The sequence below is a fragment of the Bufo gargarizans genome, chromosome 3 (assembly GCF_014858855.1).
Source record: "Bufo gargarizans isolate SCDJY-AF-19 chromosome 3, ASM1485885v1, whole genome shotgun sequence".
NCBI lineage: Eukaryota > Metazoa > Chordata > Amphibia > Anura > Bufonidae > Bufo > Bufo gargarizans.
In genome coordinates, this window is record NC_058082.1 from 142,092,091 (window position 1) to 142,115,753 (window position 23,663).

Sequence of the window (23,663 nt, forward strand, 5' to 3'; positions counted from 1 at the left end):
CATGCATTGCACCCGCGCAGAAATCTCGCTCGTGTGAACCCAGCCTTAGGGTCCATTCACACGTCCTGTTTTTTTTCATCCTGAAAAACGGTCCGTTTTTTGCGGATCCGTTGTTCCTGAAAATGTTTCCGTATGTTATCCGTTTTTTGCGGATCCGCAAAAAACGGGAGCATGTATACATTTCAATAATCAAATAAAGTTGTTTGGATTTCTTTGAAAAAAAAATTGAAAAAAAAAAAAAAAAAAAAAATTTGTTATGTGTTTCCAGGAACGGAATCCGCAAAAAACGGATGACATACGGAATGACATCCGAATGTCATCCGTTTTTTGCGGATCCATTGACTTTGTATTGTACCAGGATCCGATTTTTCAGGACAAGAATAGGACATGTTTTATATTTAAACGGACATGCGGAACGGAACAACGGAAACGGACAGCACACATTGTGCTGTCCGATTTTTTCCAGGACCCATTGAAAATGAATGGGTCCAGATCTGGTCCTGATCTGTTCCTGAAAAAACGGAACAGATCAGGAAAGAAAAAACGGACGTGTGAATGGACCCTTACATTTATTATTCATTTCTGGTTTTAGTGGTCCTTCAAATGTTTAGGTTTCCAGTAAATCAGTCATACCTACACTTAAAATAGTCTGCTCTTTTTGTGCATGACACGGTATTGTGATCATTGGGGAACATGACAAGGAAAAAATAAAATAGTCCCTTTTCAGACACTTGACATGTTGTCTCATGTAAGTATAAAAAGTAAAAAGGATTAGCAAAAAAAGTCTTCTTTTTTTTCTTTCTGTTTATCCTTAAAACAAATTGACTTTTCTACCAGATAAAGTTGTATTCTCATTTTTGACCACTAGGTGGCAGCATTAGCCTAGAAACATCCTCATTGTGCGATTTGACATATTGGCAGTGAGAACACAGAAAAAAATTTGTACGTTAGCATTCGTGAAATGCGCATTGCAGAATTTGTGTACTTTGGATTGATTGATGTGACTCCTAACACTGTGAAACACCCGGCATTTCTAAGTAGTCATGCTTAGAAAGTACAATGTACAATTTAATGAGTGGCTATGGTGTAACGTTGATTATTGTGGTGACCTACCTGATGGGGTTAAATGAGGTCACATATTATTTCTATGTGGAGGATGCTGTTATTTCTTCCTTGCCTGAATCCCATAACTGCACACCTCGTGGTGGCTACTTCATGGAAGGCATATCTTCCTCTGTCTATTGATCAGATTTTCTGGCTTTCAGGCTTTTCAGTAGCAGTGGTATGTGTGGAATACTTAGTGTACTGGCTGAAGTTTTAGGTAGAAGTAAAGGCTGGTTGGCTGTAGGAACATAATTTTTTATAATCCGTTTGTTAAATGACTGCACTTTACTGCAATCCACTTACGGCACTTTATGTGTGAAGAGAGAAGAAGAGCTTAAAAAATAAAATAAAAATTTGCATCTTGCCGGAGCTTGGCTGGTTCTGTGATTAGACTGATTAGACGTTAAGTTTATCTGTCTTTTGTTTTTTTTTGTTTTTTTCCATTTAAATTTCAGTGCATATTCTGCACCAAAATCTTCATCCCATTGTTTTCAGTGGCAGTCGACACTGGTGTTCAGCTATGGCTTTTTTTTTAGCCATTGCTTTGAAATCTGCATAGAAGAGTGACATGTCACTTGACTGTGATTCTGCTTGGAAACGTTGGCAGGTTTGTCACATGCAAATCAGCCCCATGGAGTCCACATGTTTGCCCTTGTCCAGATTTGCAGTTTTCCAAGCCTGTCATGGTGAGCTGTCTGAAAAGCCATACCCGAGGCACGGCCTGACAGGCAACCTGTGAAAATCCCCTAGACTTACAGTAATATTAATACTAATAGTAGTATGTTGCAATCTATAGTATAATTAATCAGGAGATCACATATACATGTCCTCTAAGGATACAAAAATAACAATTGAAAAAGTAAAAAATAAGCATAGCTGGCATTGCCATATCCAAATATGTCCTAAATATTTTTCAGTGTATTGCACGTCGTAATTGAAAAAAATATAAATAAATGGAAGATTTATAGTTTTTTCGATTCCTTTAACTCCCCTAAAAAATGAATAAAAAGTGATCAAAAAGTCATATGTACCCCTAAATAAAATTAAATTTAAAATGAATGTGAGATGAGCTGCAGTAACCCAGTATGGCCACTACACTTTGAACGGAGCTGTTCTTCCTGTTCTATTCACAGTGCTAGTTCCAGCATCGGAGGCTGCAGTGAACAGCTGATTGTGGGGGTGTGAAGTGTTGGAGTCTCGCCAATCTGATATTAATGACCTGTTCTGAGGATAGCTCACCAATATCAGCAGCCTGGAAAACCACTTTTAATGACCCATCATGGCTGCACTAGTGTAACATCAAAGCAAACAGAACAGTAGCAGTGGAGCAGATATTTCACATATTGACATGTATGGAAACTAATGCACTAAAAAAAAATGTATGGAAACTAAGACACTGCTCCTGCCCTGTGCCAGTGTCTGACTGTCTCCACTACCCGGTGCACTCCCAAACCAACTAACCGGCTGGGAAGGCTGGAGAACGACACTGAAATATCTGTGCATCAGCTTTTGGAGTAGCAGCAGACGGCTGAGGACAAGCTGTGCCTCTAGCCTGTGTGGGAACTGTATTCAGAGTTTACTGAATGCTGGATATGGATTTTCCCTACCAATGGCCAGTTGCTGATAACATAGGGGCTGCAGTTTTAGCACAAAAGAAAGCTAAATAAAGTATATTGTAAAAGTTAAAAAATTTGCCCTACATTTTTATTTAAAAATAAAAAATAAAAAATAGTTGCCCCTTGAATGAATTGTCCAACTGACATGAAAACCTCCTCCCAAAGCCCCTAAATGTATTAAAATAATAAAAGAACTCGCCACTTAATCCCCCACTGGTTTGTTTTCAGCCGTTCCATGGTGGTCCTCACCTCCTGTTTGTGTTTACAGTCTACGCCGGGGACCTACCAATCAATGACCTCAGCGGTATACAGCACCAGACCACTGACACCAGTCATTAGCTATGAACATGTGCTGAATACGACTACGTCACAGAAAACGGGGGTGAGCACTGGAGAGGTTGCGCTGGAATCGACAGAAGATTAAAGGGGTTGTCTCATCTCAGACAATGGGGGCATATTGCTAGGATATGCCCACATTTTCTTATAGGTGCGGGTCCCACCCCTATTTCGGGAATGGAACCCCGCCAGATGGTGGCTGGAGGGCTCCGGTCTGGCCACCACCACCACGTGCACTCCCCATAGAAGTGAATGTGAGCACACTGCGCATGACCGGCCACTGTTCCCATTCACTTCTATGGGCCCGGCCGCCCCGTAGAAAATGAATGGAGGGCGGCTTGCCATCTGCGGGGCGCCCTACACAACTTTCGGGGCTTTATTCTCAATATAGTTGCGGGTGCCAACGGTGGTACCCGCACCTATAAGACAATGAGGACATACCCCACCGCTCCCCATCGTCTGTGATGAGACAACCCCTTTAAGGCATCTTTCAGATGAGCGTGTCCTGTGCAGAAATCGCACTACGTGTGGGAGCGTGATATCCTGTTATGGACACTGCTGGTTTTGCAGGAATGCACACAGTATTATAATGATTTAAAATGCTGTATGTCTCTGCATAACTTTACCTCTACAGAACTATACTGGCATAATGCTGTCAGTATAATTCAGTAGATACAGGTCAGACAGAGACATACAGCATTATAAATGATTATAATGCTGCGCGATCCTGCGAAACCAGCAGTGTCCATAACAGGAAATCACGCTCCCACACGGACCAAGATTTCCGCACAGGACACGCTCGTCTGAAATTAGCCTAAGTGGGGAGTAAATGTGCTCTTTTTATTTTACAGCATTTGTGAGCTTTAAGGAGGGTTTAAGTCGGACAGCACCTTTAATTATTAAACCTGAGATATAAATAATGTCAGCTTGACTGTGACTGGCTGGGATGAACACCTCAGCCACTGGCTATTGTGGTGGTAATGTGCTGTAATTTCTGGATCAGATACAATGTATTTTCTAGCAGCTATAATAATAATGGCTGCCTTCACCCCATCTAGTGAGAGGGGTAGCACCGACTTTCAGATTGGCACACTGTAACCTATAATGAAATGATACAGCAAGAACATAATGCATTTTCTCTCTTCAGTGCGATGAATACTCTCTTCATACACTACTTGTGTGGATCTTGATCACAATGGATCAATAGGTTGCAAATTGATTTCCACAGTACAAGGTTGAATGTACCCACACATTCAGAATGGACAAGTAGCGGATGCTATGAGATCATGCTGTATGTTCTGCTGGTATTCTCACCTACAAGTCACTTCCCTCCCATACCTGCTGCAATCTCCTATTATACTATTGTTTGAGTGGTTTTTGAAAAATGTGCTGCAGATATTTTATGATAACACCAGCAGAAGGACCCGGCTTCATACAGGTATATTTCATCTATTTCATTTAATGTTTGTGTGTGTCGTTAAAAGATATCGACAGTATCCCCCATAACAGTGACCTCTACAGCACAACGCCCCTTTAACAGTGAACTCCACAGTCCCCCACCCCTTAACACTGACCCCTCCCACAGTGCCCCGCCACTTTAAAATGGCACCTCCACAGCAGCCCAGCCCCTTAACTTTGACCTTCACAGCAGCCCGCCCCTTTATCAGTGAGTTTCACAGCTCCTCACTCCCTTAACAGTGACCTCCACAGTACCCTGCTGCCTTAAAGGGAACCTGTCGCCGCTACTATGCTACCCTCACTGAGCGTTTCTAAATGTTCACTGTGTTACCCTAAACATATAAATTACACTTTTAATTTCATTTGCAGACAAATTCAATAAGTATTATGCATTTTATTTTTTACTTCCCGCCTTTTATGCAAATGAACATAAGTCATTTCTTACTTGTGTGACCAGAGAAGAGTCATACTTTCAAGCTCTGACTCGTCTCAGGGTAATTCAGTTTTTTTTACACAATAAAAGCACACAGAGCTATGGGTACTGGGTATTGCGGATGTGCTAGCGGCCATCTAGCAACCCCTGTCCTCGGCTCTATACCCAAAATCCAGGTGACAGGTTCCCTTTAAGTGACCTCCACAGCAGTTGCCCCTTTAATAGTGGCCCATGCCCCCTTAATTAACAGTGACCTCCACAGTGTCTGCCCCTTTAACAGTGACCTCCACAGTGAACGCCCCTTTAACAGTGACCTCCACAGTGAACGCCCCTTTAACAGTGACCTCCACAGTGAACGCCCCTTTAACAGTGACCTCCACAGTGAACGCCCCTTTAACAGTGACCTCCACAGTGAACGCCCCTTTAACAGTGACCTCCACAGTGAACGCCCCTTTAACAGTGACCTCCACAGTGAACGCCCCTTTAACAGTGACCTCCACAGTGAACGCCCCTTTAACAGTGACCTCCACAGTGAACGCCCCTTTAACAGTGACCTCCACAGTGAACGCCCCTTTAACAGTGACCTCCACAGTGAACGCCCCTTTAACAGTGACCTCCACAGTGAACGCCCCTTTAACAGTGACCTCCACAGTGAACGCCCCTTTAACAGTGACCTCCACAGTGAACGCCCCTTTAACAGTGACCTCCACAGTGAACGCCCCGCCCCTTTAACAGTGACCTCCACAGCGCCCCGCCCCTTTAACAGTGACCTCCACAGGTAGGTAATGATTGCAGAATGGAGATGATGAGATGCTACCAGTCATTCTCAGTGAATGAAGACAGCCTGTTTCTGATATAGCGCCTGCCTATTCTCCAGCGATGTACACAGGCATGTTTCCCTTCCATCACTTTGCGCTCCAGGAGCTCTCCATATATACACTGGTACCACCAGGAATCGTGCATGCAGGACTTTTGTCTCCGCTTCATAAATCTTCCTCTGAGCGGAAACCTAGTTATGCGCCAAATCTGTCCTGTAAAGGAGCTGGAGAACAGAAAGCTGAACCCTGAACTCAGCCTTGCCCGGATAGAAGGTGAACGTTTCTAGGACCTGGATTTAGTAAATTCAGTATACTATTGTTACATCAGGAATTAAATAAAAATCACTGATCCTGTCCTGTACAGCAGTAAACACGAATGTGAACAATGACCAGCATTGAGCTGCTGTTTTCATTTTAGATTTTAGCTGTCATTCTATATACACTGTAAAAACGGATTTTTGGGGAGCCATTCTAGTAATCAGTGGGGGCCCCAGTGTTCAGACATTTATAACCTGTGGAATATTGCCCTTTACTGTCATAAAATAATAATTCTATTTTTTACCTTCTGCTGGCTTCAGAGCTGACCTCTCCCAGCGTACCCTGCTGGCTCAGTGTGTTCACAGGCTTTGATTAGTCAGTTTGCATTTGTTCAGAAATCTGTAAAAAAGACATACGTCCTCCTACAACGATGCTGTTCGAGGTGTATCTGACCAGGGTGCGGAGTGCCTCAGTAGCTACCAGCAGAATTGTTAATACAAGACTCGACATAAGCTTCCGATTGTAGATTGTATACACCCCAGCGCATGTACCCTGTAGTGACATGGTGTGTAGGTTATGTGGTATATCTGTGTTATCACCTCATAACTGCGGATATTTTCTATACTGTGCACGATACCTTTCTTCAAGAAGTCTCTCTAGTTCCCCATAATACTAGCAATCGTATCCTCTAGTTAAAGGGAACCGGTCAGCACCAAAATGGACAATTACCGCTAGCAGTACCTTGCAACCATTGACATCGGGTTTCTAAAGTGTAAGATGTCCGAGGTGCATGGTCGCTGTAAAACAACTTTTATTCCCCCGCAGGTCGTATGCAAATTGGGTTCTTGAAGTCACGCTTGGAGCTCACTTTGCCACCATCCCGCTCCTTCACATTTGATTGATGGGCTTTTAGTTTCTTTGAGACGCGATTCCATCCTGAGATTTCATGCATGCACCATATGGTCTCTTGTCTGGAGCCTGCGCATTGATCCCTGTAGTAGTGTACTTGGTGTCAGTGAGTCAATATGCAGGCGCTTCTGATCCTGTGACTGTGCGCATTGACTTGCTGAAGCCAAGTACACATGGATCAATACACAGGCGTCTGTAAGGTGATCGTTCCGCGCATGCGCAAAATCTCCTGATATCAAGCTGTAAGGTACTGCTGGTGGTTTATGGTCCATTTTGATGCTGACAGGTTCCCTTTACTAACCCAAAGACCCAACACGGTCTTCGTTTCCTGGGGTTAGTTGTAGCTTCTTATGTTTTCAAACTGGAGCTTATGCATATGATTGCTTTTTTTCTAAATCCGTTCTACCTATTCCAGATAGATGGTCCATGTGTTCTGCAAATTCAGAAAATCCGTAATGTATCTGCACCAAAAGACAATGAGGAATCTCAGGCAGCTCCTCGAATGCTACGTTTGCAGATGACGGATGGGCATACATCGTGCACGGCCATAGAGTTTAATCACCTGTCAAAAGTCAGGTAAGAGGCTTCCCTGTAAACGTGCGTACTGAAAACATACTGAACCACGTGATCTGACACAAAAGACATTTGAATTTTTGTGCTTGTGTTGTAAACATATTGATTTTCAAAGCAATGACATGAAAAGCAGTTCCATTGTGTGGTCCCCCATATTGCCTGAAATTGCTCAGTTTAAGTAGTAGCTTGGATAATACATACAGTGCATTAGGCATTGGTTATCTTCAAACAACTAACATACATAGTACATAAGGCCGAAAAAAGACATTTGTCCATCCAGTTATCCTGCAAGTTGATCCAGAGGAAGGCAAAAAAAAAAACTGTGAGGTAGAAGCCAATTTTCCCCACTTTAGGGGAATAAAAAATTCCTTCCCGACTCCAATCAGGCAATCAGAATAAGGCCTCTTTCACACTTGCGTTTTTCCGGCAAGTGGAGTACACGCCGGATCCGGACAACACAAGTGTACTGAAAGCATTTGAAGACGGATCCATCTTCAAAATGCTTTCAGTGTTACTATGGCACCCAGGACGCTATTAAAGTCCTGGTTGCCATAGTAGGAGTGGGGGAGCGGTATACTTACCATCCGTGCGGCTCCCGGGGCGCTCCAAAATGACGTCAGAGCGCCCCATGCGCATGGATGACGTGCCATGCGATCACGTCATCCATGCGCCTGGGGCGCCCTGACGTCACTCTGGAGCGCCCCGGGAGCCGCACGGATGGTAAGTATGCTGCTCCCCCGCTCCCCGCTACACTTTACCATGGCTGCCAGGACTTTAGCGTCCCGGCAGCCATGGTAACCATTGAGAAAAAGCTAAACGTCGTATCTGGCAATGCGCCGAAACGACGTTTAGCTTAAAGAGGACCTTTCACTACTCTACAAACTAAAAACTAACTATACCTGTGGGCAGAGCGGCGCCCAGGTGTCCCCCTGCACTTACTAGTATGCCTGGGCGCCGCTCCCTTCGCCCGGTATAGGCTCTGGTGTCTCAGCTCCCTCTGACTGATTTCTTGTAGGAGGCGTGTCCCTTGCTGCACTGCTGGCCAATCGCAGCGCACAGCTCATAGCCAGGCTATGAGCTGTGCGCTGCGATTGGCCAGCAGTGCAGCAAGTGGCACGCCTCCTACAAGAAATTAGTCAGAGGGAGCGCAGACACCGGAGCCTATACCGGGCGAACGGAGCGGCGCCTAGACTTACTAGTAAGTGCAGGGGGACCCCTGGGTGCCGCTCTGCCCACAGGTATAGTTAGTTTTTAGTTTGTAGAGTAGTGAAAGGTCCTCTTTAAGGCCGGATCCGGATCAATGTCTTTCAATGGGCATTGCGGCAAGTCTTCAGTTTTTTTGGCCGGAGCAAAAAGCGCATCATGCTGCGGTATTTTCTCCGGCCAAAAAAACGTTCCGTTCCGGAACTGAAGACATCCTGAACGGATTTCACTCCATTCAGAATGCATTAGGATAATCCTGATCAGGATTCTTCCGACATAGAGCCCCGACGACGGAACTCTATGCCGGAAGACAATAACGCAGGTGTGAAAGAGCCCTAACTCCCTGGATCAACGACCCCTCTCTAGTCGCTATAGCCTGTAATATTATTACGCTCCAGAAATACATCCAGGCCCCGCTTGAATTCCTTTATTGTACTCACCATCACCACCTCCTCCGGCAGAGAGTTCCATAGTCTCACTGCTCTTACCGTAAAGAATTCTCTTCTATGTTTGTGTACAAACCTTCTTTCCTCCAGACGCAGAGGATGTCCCCTCGTCACAGTCACAGTCCTGGGGATAAATAGATCATGGGATAGATCTCTGTACTGACCCCTGATATATTTATACATATTAATTAGATCTCCCCTCAGTCGTCTTTTTTCTAAAGTGAATAGCCCTAATTTTAATAATCTTTCAGGGTACTGTAGTTGCCCCATTCCAGTTATTACTTTAGTTGCCCTCCTCTGCACCTTCTCCAGCTCTGCTATGTCTGCCTTGTTTACAGGAGCCCAGAACTGTACACAGTACTCCATGTGTGGTCTGACTAGCTAACTTTGTAAAGTGGTAGGACTATGTTCTTATCACGGGAATCTATGCCCCTTCTGATGCAACCCATGATCTTATTGGCCTTGGCAGCAGCTGCCTGACACTGGTTTTTGCAGCTTAGTTTGCTGTTTATTAAAATTCCTAGATCTTTTTCCTTGTCAGTGTTACCGAGTGTTTTGCATTTTTCCTTCCCATGTGCATAACTTTACATTTGTCAGTGTTAAACCTCATCTGCCACTTATCTGCCCAAGCCTCCAATCTATCCAGATCCCTCTGTAGTAGTATACTGTCCTCATCAGTGTAAATTACTTAACACAGTTTAGTGTCATCTGCGAAAATTGATATTTTACTATGCAAGCCTTCTACAGGATCATTAATAAATATATTGAAGAGAATAGGGCCCAATACTGACCCCTGAGGTACCCCACTAGTGACAGTGACCCAATCTGAGTGTGTACCGTTAATAACCACCCTCTGTTTTCTATCACTGAGCCAGTTACTTACCCACATACAGACGTTTTCTCCCAGTCCGAGCATTCTCATTTTATATACTTACCTTTTATGTGGTACAGTGTCAAATGCTTTGGAGAAATCCAGATATACGACATCCATTGATTCACCGCTGTCAAGTCTAGAACTTACCTCTGCTTTCTAGAACTTACCTGACTCTGCTTTCAGATTGCTCCTAAAAGGAGTAATTGCTATAATACACAATTCATGGGAAATGTCTTTCATGCCTCATGTGGAAGTGCAGTAACATGCTACCAGGGCACAAACACTTTTATGGGTAAGTTCACACGTAATGGAAATCCATATTCTATGACCCTTCCTGCTTCCGTCTCCTTCTGAAAGGAGTGAGATCGCGCTATGGATCGGTGTAGCTCTCAGCACTCAGATCCCAACCAATCAAAACTTTTTTATACGTCTCTGACTAATCAAAAGTTTTGACACTTTAATAAAAAAAATAAGCAGTATATTCAACTTACCGTTCTCTTGACGCTACTCTAGTCCCCCAACGGACTCTATACACCTGGCTCCATCCATTACCAGCCGTCCTATTGGCTGGTGACGGATCAGAAGTGCCAGGGCAATGATAAGTTGAATGTACTACATTTTATTTTGGTTTTTCATTTATTTTAATTTTTTTATTATTAAAATAATCTAGAGGAAAATCTACAGGTCATCCACACAGCAATATCTGCAGTGCTAGAATTTGATTTTGGATTCTTGTATTCAGTAGAGAAAATCCACAACAAGACTGCAGAAAGACAGCAGACTGTGTGCTGTTTCTATTCTTTGGTGAATGTGTTCTGTGGGATCTGAGGGACGCACACCAATCCACAGAAAATGAAGATTACTCTAACTGGTAATTGGATTTTCCTGAACTCACGACAGCACCATGAGAGAGAGGCTCCGCCCCCACAGGCGTGAAACTTGAAGTACAAAAAGGCGGAGGCTCTCCTCCCACCACAGTATATCTTTCCAAAGATGAGCGGAAACGCCGCCCAAACTTATTGTAACTAATATTTTTTATTTTTAGCAACACCCAACACGTGTACCAACCAACAAAATAACAGGGATGGGAAATAAGGGTGCTGTCGTGGGTTCACGAAAATCCACTTAACGGTAAGAGTAATCTTAATTTTTCCTCTCACCCACGACAGCACCACAAGAGTGAAAACCAAGGAGACACTTAGGGTGGGTTGACAGCCGAAAGCACCTTAGTAGCAAAAGTTAAGTCAGAAGAAGAGTCTAACTGTGAACGGTAATGTTTGAAAAAGGTAGTCTGAGAAGACCACACAGCCGCTTTACAGATATCCTCAATAGATACAGCAGCCCTTTCAGCCCAAGAGGTGGATATAGCCCTAGTAGAGTGAGCCCTAAGGTCTTCAGGGGGAGACATCCCTGACGAAGAATAAGCCAATGGCACTGCCGATGTAATCCAAGTATTCTTTGATGACACCTGGCCTTTTCTTTTCCCCTGAAAAACAACAAACATCGAGGAAGACTTCCTCCAGTCTTTAGTCTTGGACAAATACTGAATCAGACACCTTCTAACATCAAGACAGTGGTAGGATTCTTCCCTCTCAGAAGATGGTGACTGATAAAAAGTTGGAAGTACAATCGACTGGGACCTGTGAAACCTGGAAGCTACCTTAGGAAGGAATGCTGGATCCGGCTAAATGATCCTCTAATATGGTAGTGAGGAAGATTTATGGAAATACAGTGAAGTTCACTAATCCTACGGGCCAATGTTAGAGCCACTAAGAGGCATAGCTTGAAGGATAAGAACCTGACCAAAATCTCTTCAATAGGCTCAAAGGGAGGTTTTGTTAGGGCATTCAGGACTAGGTTTAAATTCCAAGGAGATACCCTGGGTGAAAAATGCAGGGAAGACCGTGAGATGGACCTAAAATCCCTAGATACCCATGGATCTGATGATATATTTTCACTAAATATAGCTGAGCGTGCCGAAACTTGGACCTTCAAGGTGCTTGTACAGGCATGGCCAACCTGAAGCTCTCCAGCTGTTGTAAAACTACAATTCCCACCATGCCCTGCTGTAGGCTGATAGCTGTTGGCAGTCTGGGCATGCTGGGAGTTGTAGTTTTGCAACATCTGGAGAGCCTCAGGTTGGCCATCCCTGTGCTAGGAGATAATCCTAACTGTGTGCCTCTCTGAAGGAATTCTAATAGGTGATATATTGGAGCCTGTGAGGGGGATGTCCCTAAAATCTAGATCAGCAAAACTAAGGAATTTCCTCCAGATTCTGGCATAAATAGAAAGCGGCACTTTCTTCCTATATTTCAAGAGGGTATTAATTAAGCAGGAACCTCTCAAATTCCATGCCTTCAGATGGAGGCTCTTTATCTGCGGATGAAACATTGGCCCTTGAGACAGAAGGTCGTGGACTTCTGGAAGGACCCACGGACCTGTCACCGACATTTTCCTCAGCCAAGTACACCATGTACTCCTGGGCCAGAATGGAGCTATCAAGATCACCCGAGCACGATCCTCCCTTATCTTCTGCAATACCCTGGGAATTAAGGGGAAGGGAGGGAAGGCATACCCCAGAAGAAAAATTCCAACTCTGAAGGAAGGCATCCAAACCACAGGGGGATCTCTCTGGAGATAGAGAAAATAAATTCCTTGCTTTGTTGTTTTGGACTAGTAGTAAAAAGATCTATTGAAGGAGTCCCCCAACTGTCTGTAATTCTATGGAAAATTTTCTGGCTTAGACTCCATTCTCCCTGGGAAATTAAATGCAGACTTAAAAATCTGCCTGGATATTTTCCGAGCCTTTGATGTGAATTGCTGAAACTGAACTACAATGCAGTTCTGCTAAATGAAGAATCTCTCTAGTCATCAACATCAGACTTCTGCTCCTGGTACCTCCTTGTTTGTTTATATAAGAGACTACCGTGCTGTTGTCTGACATGATTCTGAGATGCCTGTTTGAGATTAACGGAAGAGTTTGCAATATTGCAAACTTCATTGCCATAAGTTCTTTCATATTTGAGCAGGCAGACTTCTGACTGCTCCTCCATAAGTCTTGAACTGAAAGATCTAGAATATGAGCCCCCCAACCCCGAGGGCTTTCATCTGTAGTTTAGACATACATATTTTCAGAATTTTTTTTCTCTGTCAGGAAACGCCTCTGCACTCTCGAATCCAGCAGTAATCCAAGAAAATGTTGACACTGCAAGGGTTCTGTTCTTGACTTTTCCTTGTTCAGGATCCATTCCATCTCCATCAGAATCTGAGACACCTCCTGTACTGCCCTACTGCAGACTTCCCAGGAATCTCCTACTATCAGAAAGTCATCCAGATAAGGAATAAAGAGAATATCTTTCTCTCTGATATGTGCTGCTATTTCCGAGATCACCTTTGTAGATACTATTGGTGCGATGGGGAACCAAAAGGGAAGGGCCTGAAATTGTAGATGTCTGATCACTCCCTCTAGCTCCACCGAGATACTTTTGATAGTCCTGATGAATAGGGACGGGAAAGCAGGCATCTTTTAAGTCCAGTACTGCCATGAAAAAGTTTTGGATAGAACAGGTTTATTGCTGATTTTACTGTCTCCATCCTGAATCTTTTTAAGAGTAAGAATCCATTTAGCTTTCTGAAATTTATGATTGTTCTGAAGGTACCGTCTTTTTTTTTAATTTTTTTTATCACCAGAAAGAGATGAGAATAAAAACCTTCTCCCTCCTGTCCCCCTGGAACTAGAATCAAGACCTCTTTTAACAATTCCATCACTTCTTGGACTATAGAACCATTTCTTTCTCCAGCAGTCTTTGTGACTACAAACCTTGCAGGAGGAGGAGTATGAAACTCCAATTTTAAACCTAAGCCTATGGTAACCAAAATCCATGAACTGTTTGACATTTTTTGCCACGCTGGAAGAAAACCGGTTAACCTTCTTCCTCCTCCTCCTACAGGAATCCTGGCATCATTTTTGGTCTCCTGAGTTTTTCTTATCACCAAAGGACTGGCCAAAGAAAAACTTTCCTCCACCTCTCCTTTGTGATCTAAATTTGGAATCCTTGTCTTTTTTGTCTCCCTCTCTATTACCTCGAAAGGAATGAAAGGGACTAAAGGAACGGTCAAATGTTCCCCTACTAAAACTCTGAATTGGGAATTTCCTTTTCTTAGCAGCAGCCTTTTCTAAAAGCTCATCTAAAGCTGGACCAAAGAGATATTCTCCTTCACAAGGGACAGCCTTTTCTTGGAAATAAGGTCTCCATTCCAACCCTTCAGCCACAAAGCCCTACAGGCAGAGTTAGCGGGAGCTTAAGACCTAGCAGCGAGCCTAATCGCATATGCAGAAGCATCCACTAAGAAATCAGCCACTTTCCTTATAGTGAGCAGCCCTGCCAGAATTTCTTCCCTAGGACATCTATTCTTTATCTGGTCTTCTAATTCAGAAAACGACTTTACAAATCACTAGTCAGACCACACATGGAGTACTGTGTACAGTTCTGGGCTCCTGTGAACAAGGCAGACATAGCAGAGCTTGAGAGGGTACAGAGGAGGGCAACTAAAGTAATAACTGGAATGGGGCAACTACAGTACCCTGAAAGATTATCAACATTAGGGTTATTCACTTTAGAAAAAAAGACGACTGAAGGGAGATCTAATTACTATGTATAAATATATCAGGGGACAGTACAGAGATCTCTCCCATCATCTATTTATCCCCAGGACTGTGACTGTGATGAGGGAACACCCTCTGCGTCTGGAGAAAAGAAGGTTTGTACACAAACATAGAAAAGGATTCTTCACAGTATGAGCAGTCAGACTATGGAACTCTCTGCCTGAGGAGGTGGTGATGGTGAGTACACTAAAATAATTCAAGAGGGGCCTGGATGTATTTCTGGAGTGTAATAATGTTACAGGCTATAGCTATTAGAGAGGGGTAATTGATCCTGATTGGAGTTGGTAAGGAATTTTTTCCCCCTTAAGTGGGGAAAATTGGCTTGTACCTCACAGGGTTTTTTTTTTTTTTTTCCTTCCTCTGGATCAACTTGCAGGATAACAGGCCGAACTGGAATGACAAATGTCTTTTTTTTCGGCCTTATATACTATGTTAGTATGTAATTAAAGAGCGGGCTGTACAAGTGGATTCTTTAGAGCAGGGATGCTCAACCTGCAGCCCTCCAGCTGTTGTAAAACTACAACTCCGACCATACCCTGTAGACTGATAGCTGTAGGCTATCTGGGCATGCTGGGATTTGTAGTTTTGCGACAGCTAGAGGGCAACAGGTTGGGCATCCCTGCTATAGAGGGTCTAAAGGAGGATGTAGAAGCCTCCCAGGCACCCTTTAAAAACCCATCTGCTTTTTTGTCTATAGACATGACCTCTTAGTTACTTTAGAAATAGCTACCTCTATTTTAGGAGCCTTGTTCCAAGGGGCACAATCTGTTTCAGAAAAGGGGTATTTTCTTTTTAAGTTTTTAGAAATATACACTCTTATAGGGGTTATTCCACTCTCCCTTAACTAAAGACGTTATATTCTTATGGACCGGAAAACATCTCTGATGCCTAATTTCAAGACCCCCCAAACATGATATCTTGCACAGAATCTTCAATTCCCATGGTCGATTTTATTGCTTTTACTAGTCGGTCAATATCTTCTTCTGGGAAAAAAAGGTCTTTCCGATATCTTTTCCTCTTCCCCAGAAGAATAAGATGATCAATCAGAACCTGGATCTTCCACTGAAAAAAAACTGCTACTGTTCTTAATCAGGGGAATCCACCTGCTCATTCTGCTGACTTCTCTTGGATCTCTGCTTCTTCTGACCCCCTGATTTTCAAAGAGGAGCTAACCTCAGACCTGACTGAAGTCTGGAGGTTCTTATAAAAGGATGGTGATTCCTCCGTCATTATTCTTGTTGATGCAAATCTGACATAACTTCTTCATATATTCAGAAGATAAAGGGACTCTATATAGGGCACACTCCTTATTCTTCTTTTTAGATGAGACTTTCTTAGGTTTACCCTGTAATATATATCTCATTAATATAGGACTATTTAGTGAGAAAAAATATGGCCAGAGGCCGCTCACTCCTCTTCAGGTACCGAAGCTGGAGTGTGTGTCCTTCTTGTCTTCCTCCATAGTAGCTTGCCACAGGTTCCAATACTCATAATCCGGGATGTAGACAGGAAACCCGCCAGGAGATATCTCATATGTTTATTCCCATATGACCCGCTGGCAACTACATTCGGGTTGCGCGCCTTTTAAGTGCCTACCCTGAAGTCCTCACCAAGCGCGCTGCACACATCCGGCACTTCTGTTCCAGGACTCACTCAGGGACATCTTCCGCTTCCTGTTAAGCCACTCAGGCTTCCAAAAGCTACTGCTCCTCCCCTGGGCCTCGTAACTGAATGCCTAAGGTGCGCAACAATGCCACCAAGAATATATGCCCCATAGCGCTTCCAAGCCCTCCACACCGGCTATCGCGCCTCTGCGCGCTGTGTGGGGTTTAGCTCTGGTAGATAGGGTAAGCGGGCACAGTACAGAGGCAAAATACAAGTTCTTAACTCAAAATGTCAGTGTTTATTCAGACTTGAGGCAATTGCACATAACTTTGCAGTTTTGGTGTTATCTCACACACAATGGAAAGTTCATATAACACAAGTCACCTTGCTGGCAGTTCGTAGTCCACGGCAGGCTTTAGGTGGCGTGTTTCCCCAGCGTGCGGGTCTTAGCCCTCCAGCATGGCACAAAGCCTGAGATCCCAAAAACAGAGACCTCTCTGCTGAGCTCAGCTGCCTATTTAAAGGATAACTGTCACACTTAGACCCTAATTTCAATTTTCATATATGTAGTTACTAATAACATGATATTCCAGAATCAGTTACTATTAGACTGACTTACCCCAAATTTTATAAGATTCATCCCTTAGCAACCAGTCTGCATAAAACTGCAATTTCACTATTCAGTTAAGATGGCCGCCACTGCCCTCACCCTGAGGCTAATCCCGCCTGCCCTCACTAGCCAGTAACAATAGCCCCCCAAAAGTGTCAGTAACCAGAGCCCTCCCCCCTAAAGGGTTAATCTCCTGCAGCACAAAGGGGTCCTCTTACCACATGTTGCTTTCATTTATACACTGAGCAGATGGCAGATCTCCCTTCCCTGGTCTGCGCTGCTTCAACTCTGCATTGTCCAGCTCTGCTGAGTGAGGGAGCGTCTGCCAAGCGCAGGGACAGGGAGAAGTGCACACAGCCCAGGCACTGTTATCAGCTGCTGGGGAGGACCTGGCTTTAATCATTTACTTACAGTCCCTGGCTGTCAGGAATGTGACCTTGCACGCTGCGTGCTTCTGCGTCCTCCGTCCTTCAACACATAGACGGACCCTGCCTAGCAACCTGATTTTAAGCACAGGTAAAAGTAGGTAGTACACGGAACAAAACTGTGGAATTAAGGGGTAATTGAGTACACAGTGAAAAGTTTAAATGGGGCCACCAAGGAGATATTAATCACCACAATCCAATACTCCAAAAAAAAAAAATATATATGACAGTTATACTTTAAGGACAGCCAGGTAATGCCAAATCCCGGAAGGCACTTAAAGGGACACTGACAGGCCCAATAAGCATAATTATCTACAGGGAGTGCAGAATTATTAGGCAAGTTGTATTTTTGAGGATTAATTTTATTATTGAACAACAACCATGTTCTCAATGAACCCAAAAAACTCATTAATATCAAAGCTGAATATTTTTGGAAGTAGTTTTTAGTTTGTTTTTAGTTTTAGCTATTTTAGGGGGATATCTGTGTGTGCAGGTGACTATTACTGTGCATAATTATTAGGCAACTTAACAAAAAACAAATATATACCCATTTCAATTATTTATTTTTACCAGTGAAACCAATATAACATCTCAACATTCACAAATATACATTTCTGACATTCAAAAACAAATCAGTGACCAATATAGCCACCTTTCTTTGCAAGGACACTCAAAAGCCTGCCATCCATTGATTCTGTCAGTGTTTTGATCTGTTCACCATCAACATTGCGTGCAGCAGCAACCACAGCCTCCCAGACACTGTTCAGAGAGGTGTACTGTTTTCCCTCCTTGTAAATCTCACATTTGATGATGGACCACAGGTTCTCAATGGGGTTCAGATCAGGTGAACAAGGAGGCCATGTCATTAGATTTTCTTCTTTTATACCCTTTCTTGCCAGCCACGCTGTGGAGTACTTGGACGCGTGTGATGGAGCATTGTCCTGCATGAAAATCATGTTTTTCTTGAAGGATGCAGACTTCTTCCTGTACCACTGCTTGAAGAAGGTGTCTTCCAGAAACTGGCAGTAGGACTGGGAGTTGAGCTTGACTCCATCCTCAACCCGAAAAGGCCCCACAAGCTCATCTTTGATGATACCAGCCCAAACCAGTACTCCACCTCCACCTTGCTGGCGTCTGAGTCGGACTGGAGCTCTCTGCCCTTTACCAATCCAGCCACGGGCCCATCCATCTGGCCCATCAAGACTCACTCTCATTTTATCAGTCCATAAAACCTTAGAAAAATCAGTCTTGAGATATTTCTTGGCCCAGTCTTGACGTTTCAGCTTGTGTGTCTTGTTCAGTGGTGGTCGTCTTTCAGCCTTTCTTACCTTGGCCATATCTCTGAGTATTGCACACCTTGTGCTTTTGGGCACTCCAGTGATGTTGCAGCTCTGAAATATGGCCAAACTGGTGGCAAGTGGCATCTTGGCAGCTGCACGCTTGACTTTTCTCAGTTCTTGGGCAGTTATTTTGCGCCTTGGTTTTTCCACACCCTTCTTGCGACCCTGTTGACTATTTTGAATGAAACGCTTGATTGTTCGATGATCACGCTTCAGAAGCTTTGCAATTTTAAGAGTGCTGCATCCCTCTGCAAGATATCTCACTATTTTTGACTTTTCTGAGCCTGTCAAGTCCTTCTTTTGACCCATTTTGCCAAAGGAAAGGAAGTTGCCTAATAATTATGCACACCTGATATAGGGTGTTGATGTCATTAGACCACACCCCTTCTCATTACAGATGCACATCACCTAATATGCTTAATTGGTAGTAGGCTTTCGAGCCTATACAGCTTGGAGTAAGACAACATGCATAAAGAGGATGATGTGGTCAAAATACTAATTTGCCTAATAATTCTGCACTCCCTGTATATATATGCATGCACAGGTCTTCTATTGTGTATTAAAAACATATAAGTCTAACTCCTGTCCACCTTATGAACACTGCAAACTGATGTTTTATAACCTGTGCCCAGCCAGCCGCACCCCAACTGCCGTTTTGAAGCGCCGCCCAGCTCATTAATATTCACTTCGCTGGGCGGCTTCTGCTATCCCCGACGTTCTGAGATCCCATAGCTTTCTACTGGGCATGCGCGGGGTCTCGGAACGTCGGGGACAGCAGAAGCCGCCCAGCGAAGTGAATATTGATGAGCTGGGTGGCGCTTCAAAACGGCAGTTGGGGTGCGGCTGGCTGGGCAGAAGTGAAGCTGAAATGCCGCCCCTCGGGCAGAAAGAAGACCGATTACATCAGGTTATAAAACATCAGTTTGCAGTGTTCATAAGGTGGATAGGAGTTAGACTTGTTTTTAATACACAATAGAAGACCTGTGCATGCATATGAATAGATAATTATGCTTATTGGGCCTGTCAGTGTCCCTTTAAACTCCGGTCCGATATTTGACCTCACCTGACTGGAAACCAGCCCAGCCGCACGTGCTGGGAGGAAAATACTTGCCTTGCCAGACACAACCCCTCACTGTGTCACAGCGCCCATCGGCGCATGACATGCCCCCATCTCCATAGCAGGACCACAGGTAATCGGGGCACCCAAGGGAGAAGCCACAGAGAACTTAAGGCTTCCCTCCAGACAGGAAACCATAGTGAAGTGGGAGGAGAGCCTCCGCGTTTTTGTACTTCAGGTTTCCTGTCTGTGGGGGTGGAGCCTCTCTCTCGTGGTGCTGTTGTGGGTGAGGGGGAAAAAAGGGCTGCTGTCTACCTTGTGAAATTTATGGCAGATTTCAACAGCCACACGACGGGTCAATTTTCTGCCTAGTGCTGTAATCTACGGTGGATTTTGTCAGTGCAGTCCCCAGATAAAATCCGCAGGTAACATCTGCCTCACTTATTCACTGTGTTCATACTTTTTGTGCTTCAAGGGCAAATCATCATAGGTAACTGTGAGAAGATTCATTGTATCAATGAATTCCGGCTAAAACCAATTTAGTTATTGCAAATATGGCGTGACATCCTCAGCGTGCCGTTATTGATTTCAATAGCCATGTCGGGAGTCAAGTTTTCAGTAGCCGTAATGTTTGAGCAGTGCCAAAAGGGCCCTGTCATTCTGGTAAGAAGTAGAAGTCTTAGATTACGGACTTCTTCTCTTATGTATCGATGACACAACACCCGATGTCCCCTTTCAATTATTATCCTTTTGATATTTTTTTCACCCCTTAATAATGGGCTGCTGTTTTTGGAGAAAGATATTGCTCTAAATCTGTGGATGACAGCCTTTCTGTAAAATTATAAAAATAAAAAGCAAGGAGCAGCTGAAGAATCCTGCAGATTTTTGTTTTCTTCAGCAGTTGTAATTTATGCGAGACAATTATCCAGCATTGTCTGGAAACAGTTGACATGTCGCCAGGGGATGTTATCTGTCATAGCGGCATTGTGTGAATCCAGGCCTGGTATAATAGCTCTGCCCTGCAAGGTGATTGGGAAAGTGGCCACTTCATACCTGTGCGTGTTACAACGTTCAGATTTTGAAGCATTCTTAGAGGTTGGCGCTATTCATTAAATGCTGTAATTGCGAGCTATCTGGTGATCGGAGGTTTTGATTAATGAATAGCCAGCTACTTCTCTGTAAAGGTGTCGGTTTAATAGCTTCAAACGCTCTGCAGGAATTCACTTACATAATTACAATACAAGATCACGGCCCTGGTGAGGCTGGGGCACGCAGATAAGAACCGCTGTACAAGTGCCCGATCCAGCTGCTGCCTTTCACCTTACAAGCAGGAATGGTCACAGTGAAATCATTGGAAATTGTAGTGTTCACGTGTTCTTAAAAGTATTCTTAGAGTTGTTGTGACACTATACCAAAAATGGCTTCTACGTTAGGACAAGTATGACATCTGGATTGATTCTGCCCCAGTCCCTCATTCTAAAAACCCATCACCACAACATTTGTATGATGTGATATAGTAACATGACTGCGCTGCCCTTTGGCATATGGAATCTGCCAGGGCAGAAATAATAGAGTTTATATAGGACAGTGTCCTAAAAGGACTTCTCAGCATCCAGACATTTTTAAGCAGGGTTAGGATACAGTGACATTGCAAACCTTATAGATGTAGCATCAAGAGACCTCATGGTCCAAAGGCTGCCACTATAGACAAAATACCAATGTGCCCTATAAGCATTAGGCGTGGTCAGGTGACATTACTGTGGCCAGTTCAGAACTTCAGACTGAGGGTGATTGCCATAGAATAAGTCAAAAAGTTTTTGGGTTTACTATTTTTGTACAGTTTGGTGTATTTCAGGGATGAGCATGCCTTTTTCCTAACACACTATTGTCGATGCTGCAGGTAACATTGGTGCACTTTTAAAGGGGTTGGCCACCTTATAAACATATTTCCTAAACACCCCTTAAAGGGGTTATCCTGGAAAAGATCATGATGACCTATCCTCAAAAACAAAGAAGTCAGCAGCATATCCTTCATGGTTTCTTTTATTAGAAAATGGTACAATACAGGTACAAAGTGCAAAAATAGTGCAACGTTTCAACTAATCCATAGTCTTTTTAATACATAATAGAGTAAATATTGCAAACCTATACAGTACTAGGAAATGACATGAAATTCACTTATTAACCAATCAAAGTCAGAGATGTGATTGATATAAACAACAATGGTGTAAAGGCCAATCTCCTATCGAAATACATGATTGCCACATTACCCAACCAATCATCTCAGAATAATATTTACATACCACCGTGAGAATGGGCAGACAGACGGGTTGATCTCAAATGTGCTCAGCACCTCCTTGTTTCAAAAGCACATGTCTAGCTCTGTAATTATACCCTCTATTCCAATTGGTGAGACCGTCAGTCACACCAAGGTATCACATTATGGTCCAATATCACATGTCCGTGACGTCAATACATCATGTGACATCGATCAGCTGTTTCAGAGAGCCGCTCTGCTCACGGAGCTCTGTTGCCCAGAGGGCTGCCTGAGCCCTCATCATGGCCACCAGCTGGATACATAATAATCTCATGCTCTCAGTAGTAATTCATGCTAGGAGCATCAGATACTTATGCACTTGGCTGCCGGCCACAGGTGGCTTCCTGAATTCAGCTGTAACACTGTCCTCAGGACTCTGCTAGGGCAGTATTTTGTGCTGCACTACAGTATTGCCGGTCCTGTCTACTTGTGTTATCCTTGCCTACTTGTGTTTCCCCATCTCCTGGCAATTTGGGTTCACCTACAATATGGGGTCCTTTTAGTTCTTTTCCAGTCCCACTTGAAGCATCCAGTCCACCCCTGGTCATAGCAAGCAGTTTAGGGGCATTTAGGAAATATTTTATTTAAGTGGTAAATCCCTTTAAGTATGCAATCAAAATACCATGATTGTTTGCAGAAAATGTCATATTACTGCTGCAGCCAAATAAACAAATAATGTTAATAAGACTTCATTCAGACTTCAGCTCAGACCCTTAGTGCTCATAAGACCTGCAATCAGACCCCCAATGTGAAAAGACTCCCATTCAGACCTCAGAACAGACCCCTCATTGGAATGACCCCTAATCAGACCTCAGATCAGACCACCAATGTGAATAACCCCCAATCAGACCTCAGATCAGACCACCATTGTGAATGACCCCCAATCAGACCTCAGATCAGACCACCATTGTGAATGACCCCCAATCAGACCTCAGATCAGAACACCTATGTGAATGACCCCCAATCAGACCTCAGATCAGAACACCTATGTGAATAACCCCCAATCAGACCTCAGATCAGAACACCTATGTGAATAACCCCCAATCGTACCTCAGATCAGAGCCACAATGTGAATGACCCCATGCACAGAGCAGAGAAAATAAAATTGAACGTACCTCTCCTGCTCCGAACACCGCCGCCTCTCCTGTCATCCAGCTCCCTTCTTGTTCTTCCTGCCATGCGTTGTGCTGTGACCCTCACAACATAAGGTTACAGCACGCTAACATCCTTGCACAGTGAGCTGTAACGGCACAGCGAGCGGCCTGGGAAGACCAGGAATCGGTGAGTACAGAGCCAGGGGAGCACTGCATTCGCCCCTTCCCGGTCCTCATGTACTAATAAGTGCTTCCATAATGGAAGTGCTCATTAGTATTCACCCCAAAAAACTCACTGACAAAAAATTCTGTATATTTTCCACTTGTGGATTATACAATGGGGAGTTGGGCTCCGTGAAGGCCCACAAGACATCACTTTTAAGGCTTGACGTAATTTCATGCACATTTTGCCACACATATTCCTTGCCAAAATTTGCGTGTGAATTTTATTTATTTTTTATTGCAAGCACATTCACATGCCGAAGGATAATTTCCCGAAATAAAGTGGCATGTCACTTATT

At 43.8% G+C, this 23,663-nt stretch overlaps 1 protein-coding gene across 1 annotated transcript in view; it reads left to right on the top strand.

Moving 5' to 3' along the window:
• The window catches only part of LOC122931442 (tudor domain-containing protein 3-like), a 206,425-nt gene that overhangs the window by 104,572 nt on the left and 78,190 nt on the right, over nucleotides 1–23,663 (top strand). The window contains exon 4 of the mRNA XM_044285514.1: nucleotides 7,348–7,508. Within this exon, the coding sequence (XP_044141449.1) occupies nucleotides 7,348–7,508 (161 nt within the window). The remainder of the gene's footprint in view (nucleotides 1–7,347; nucleotides 7,509–23,663) is intronic.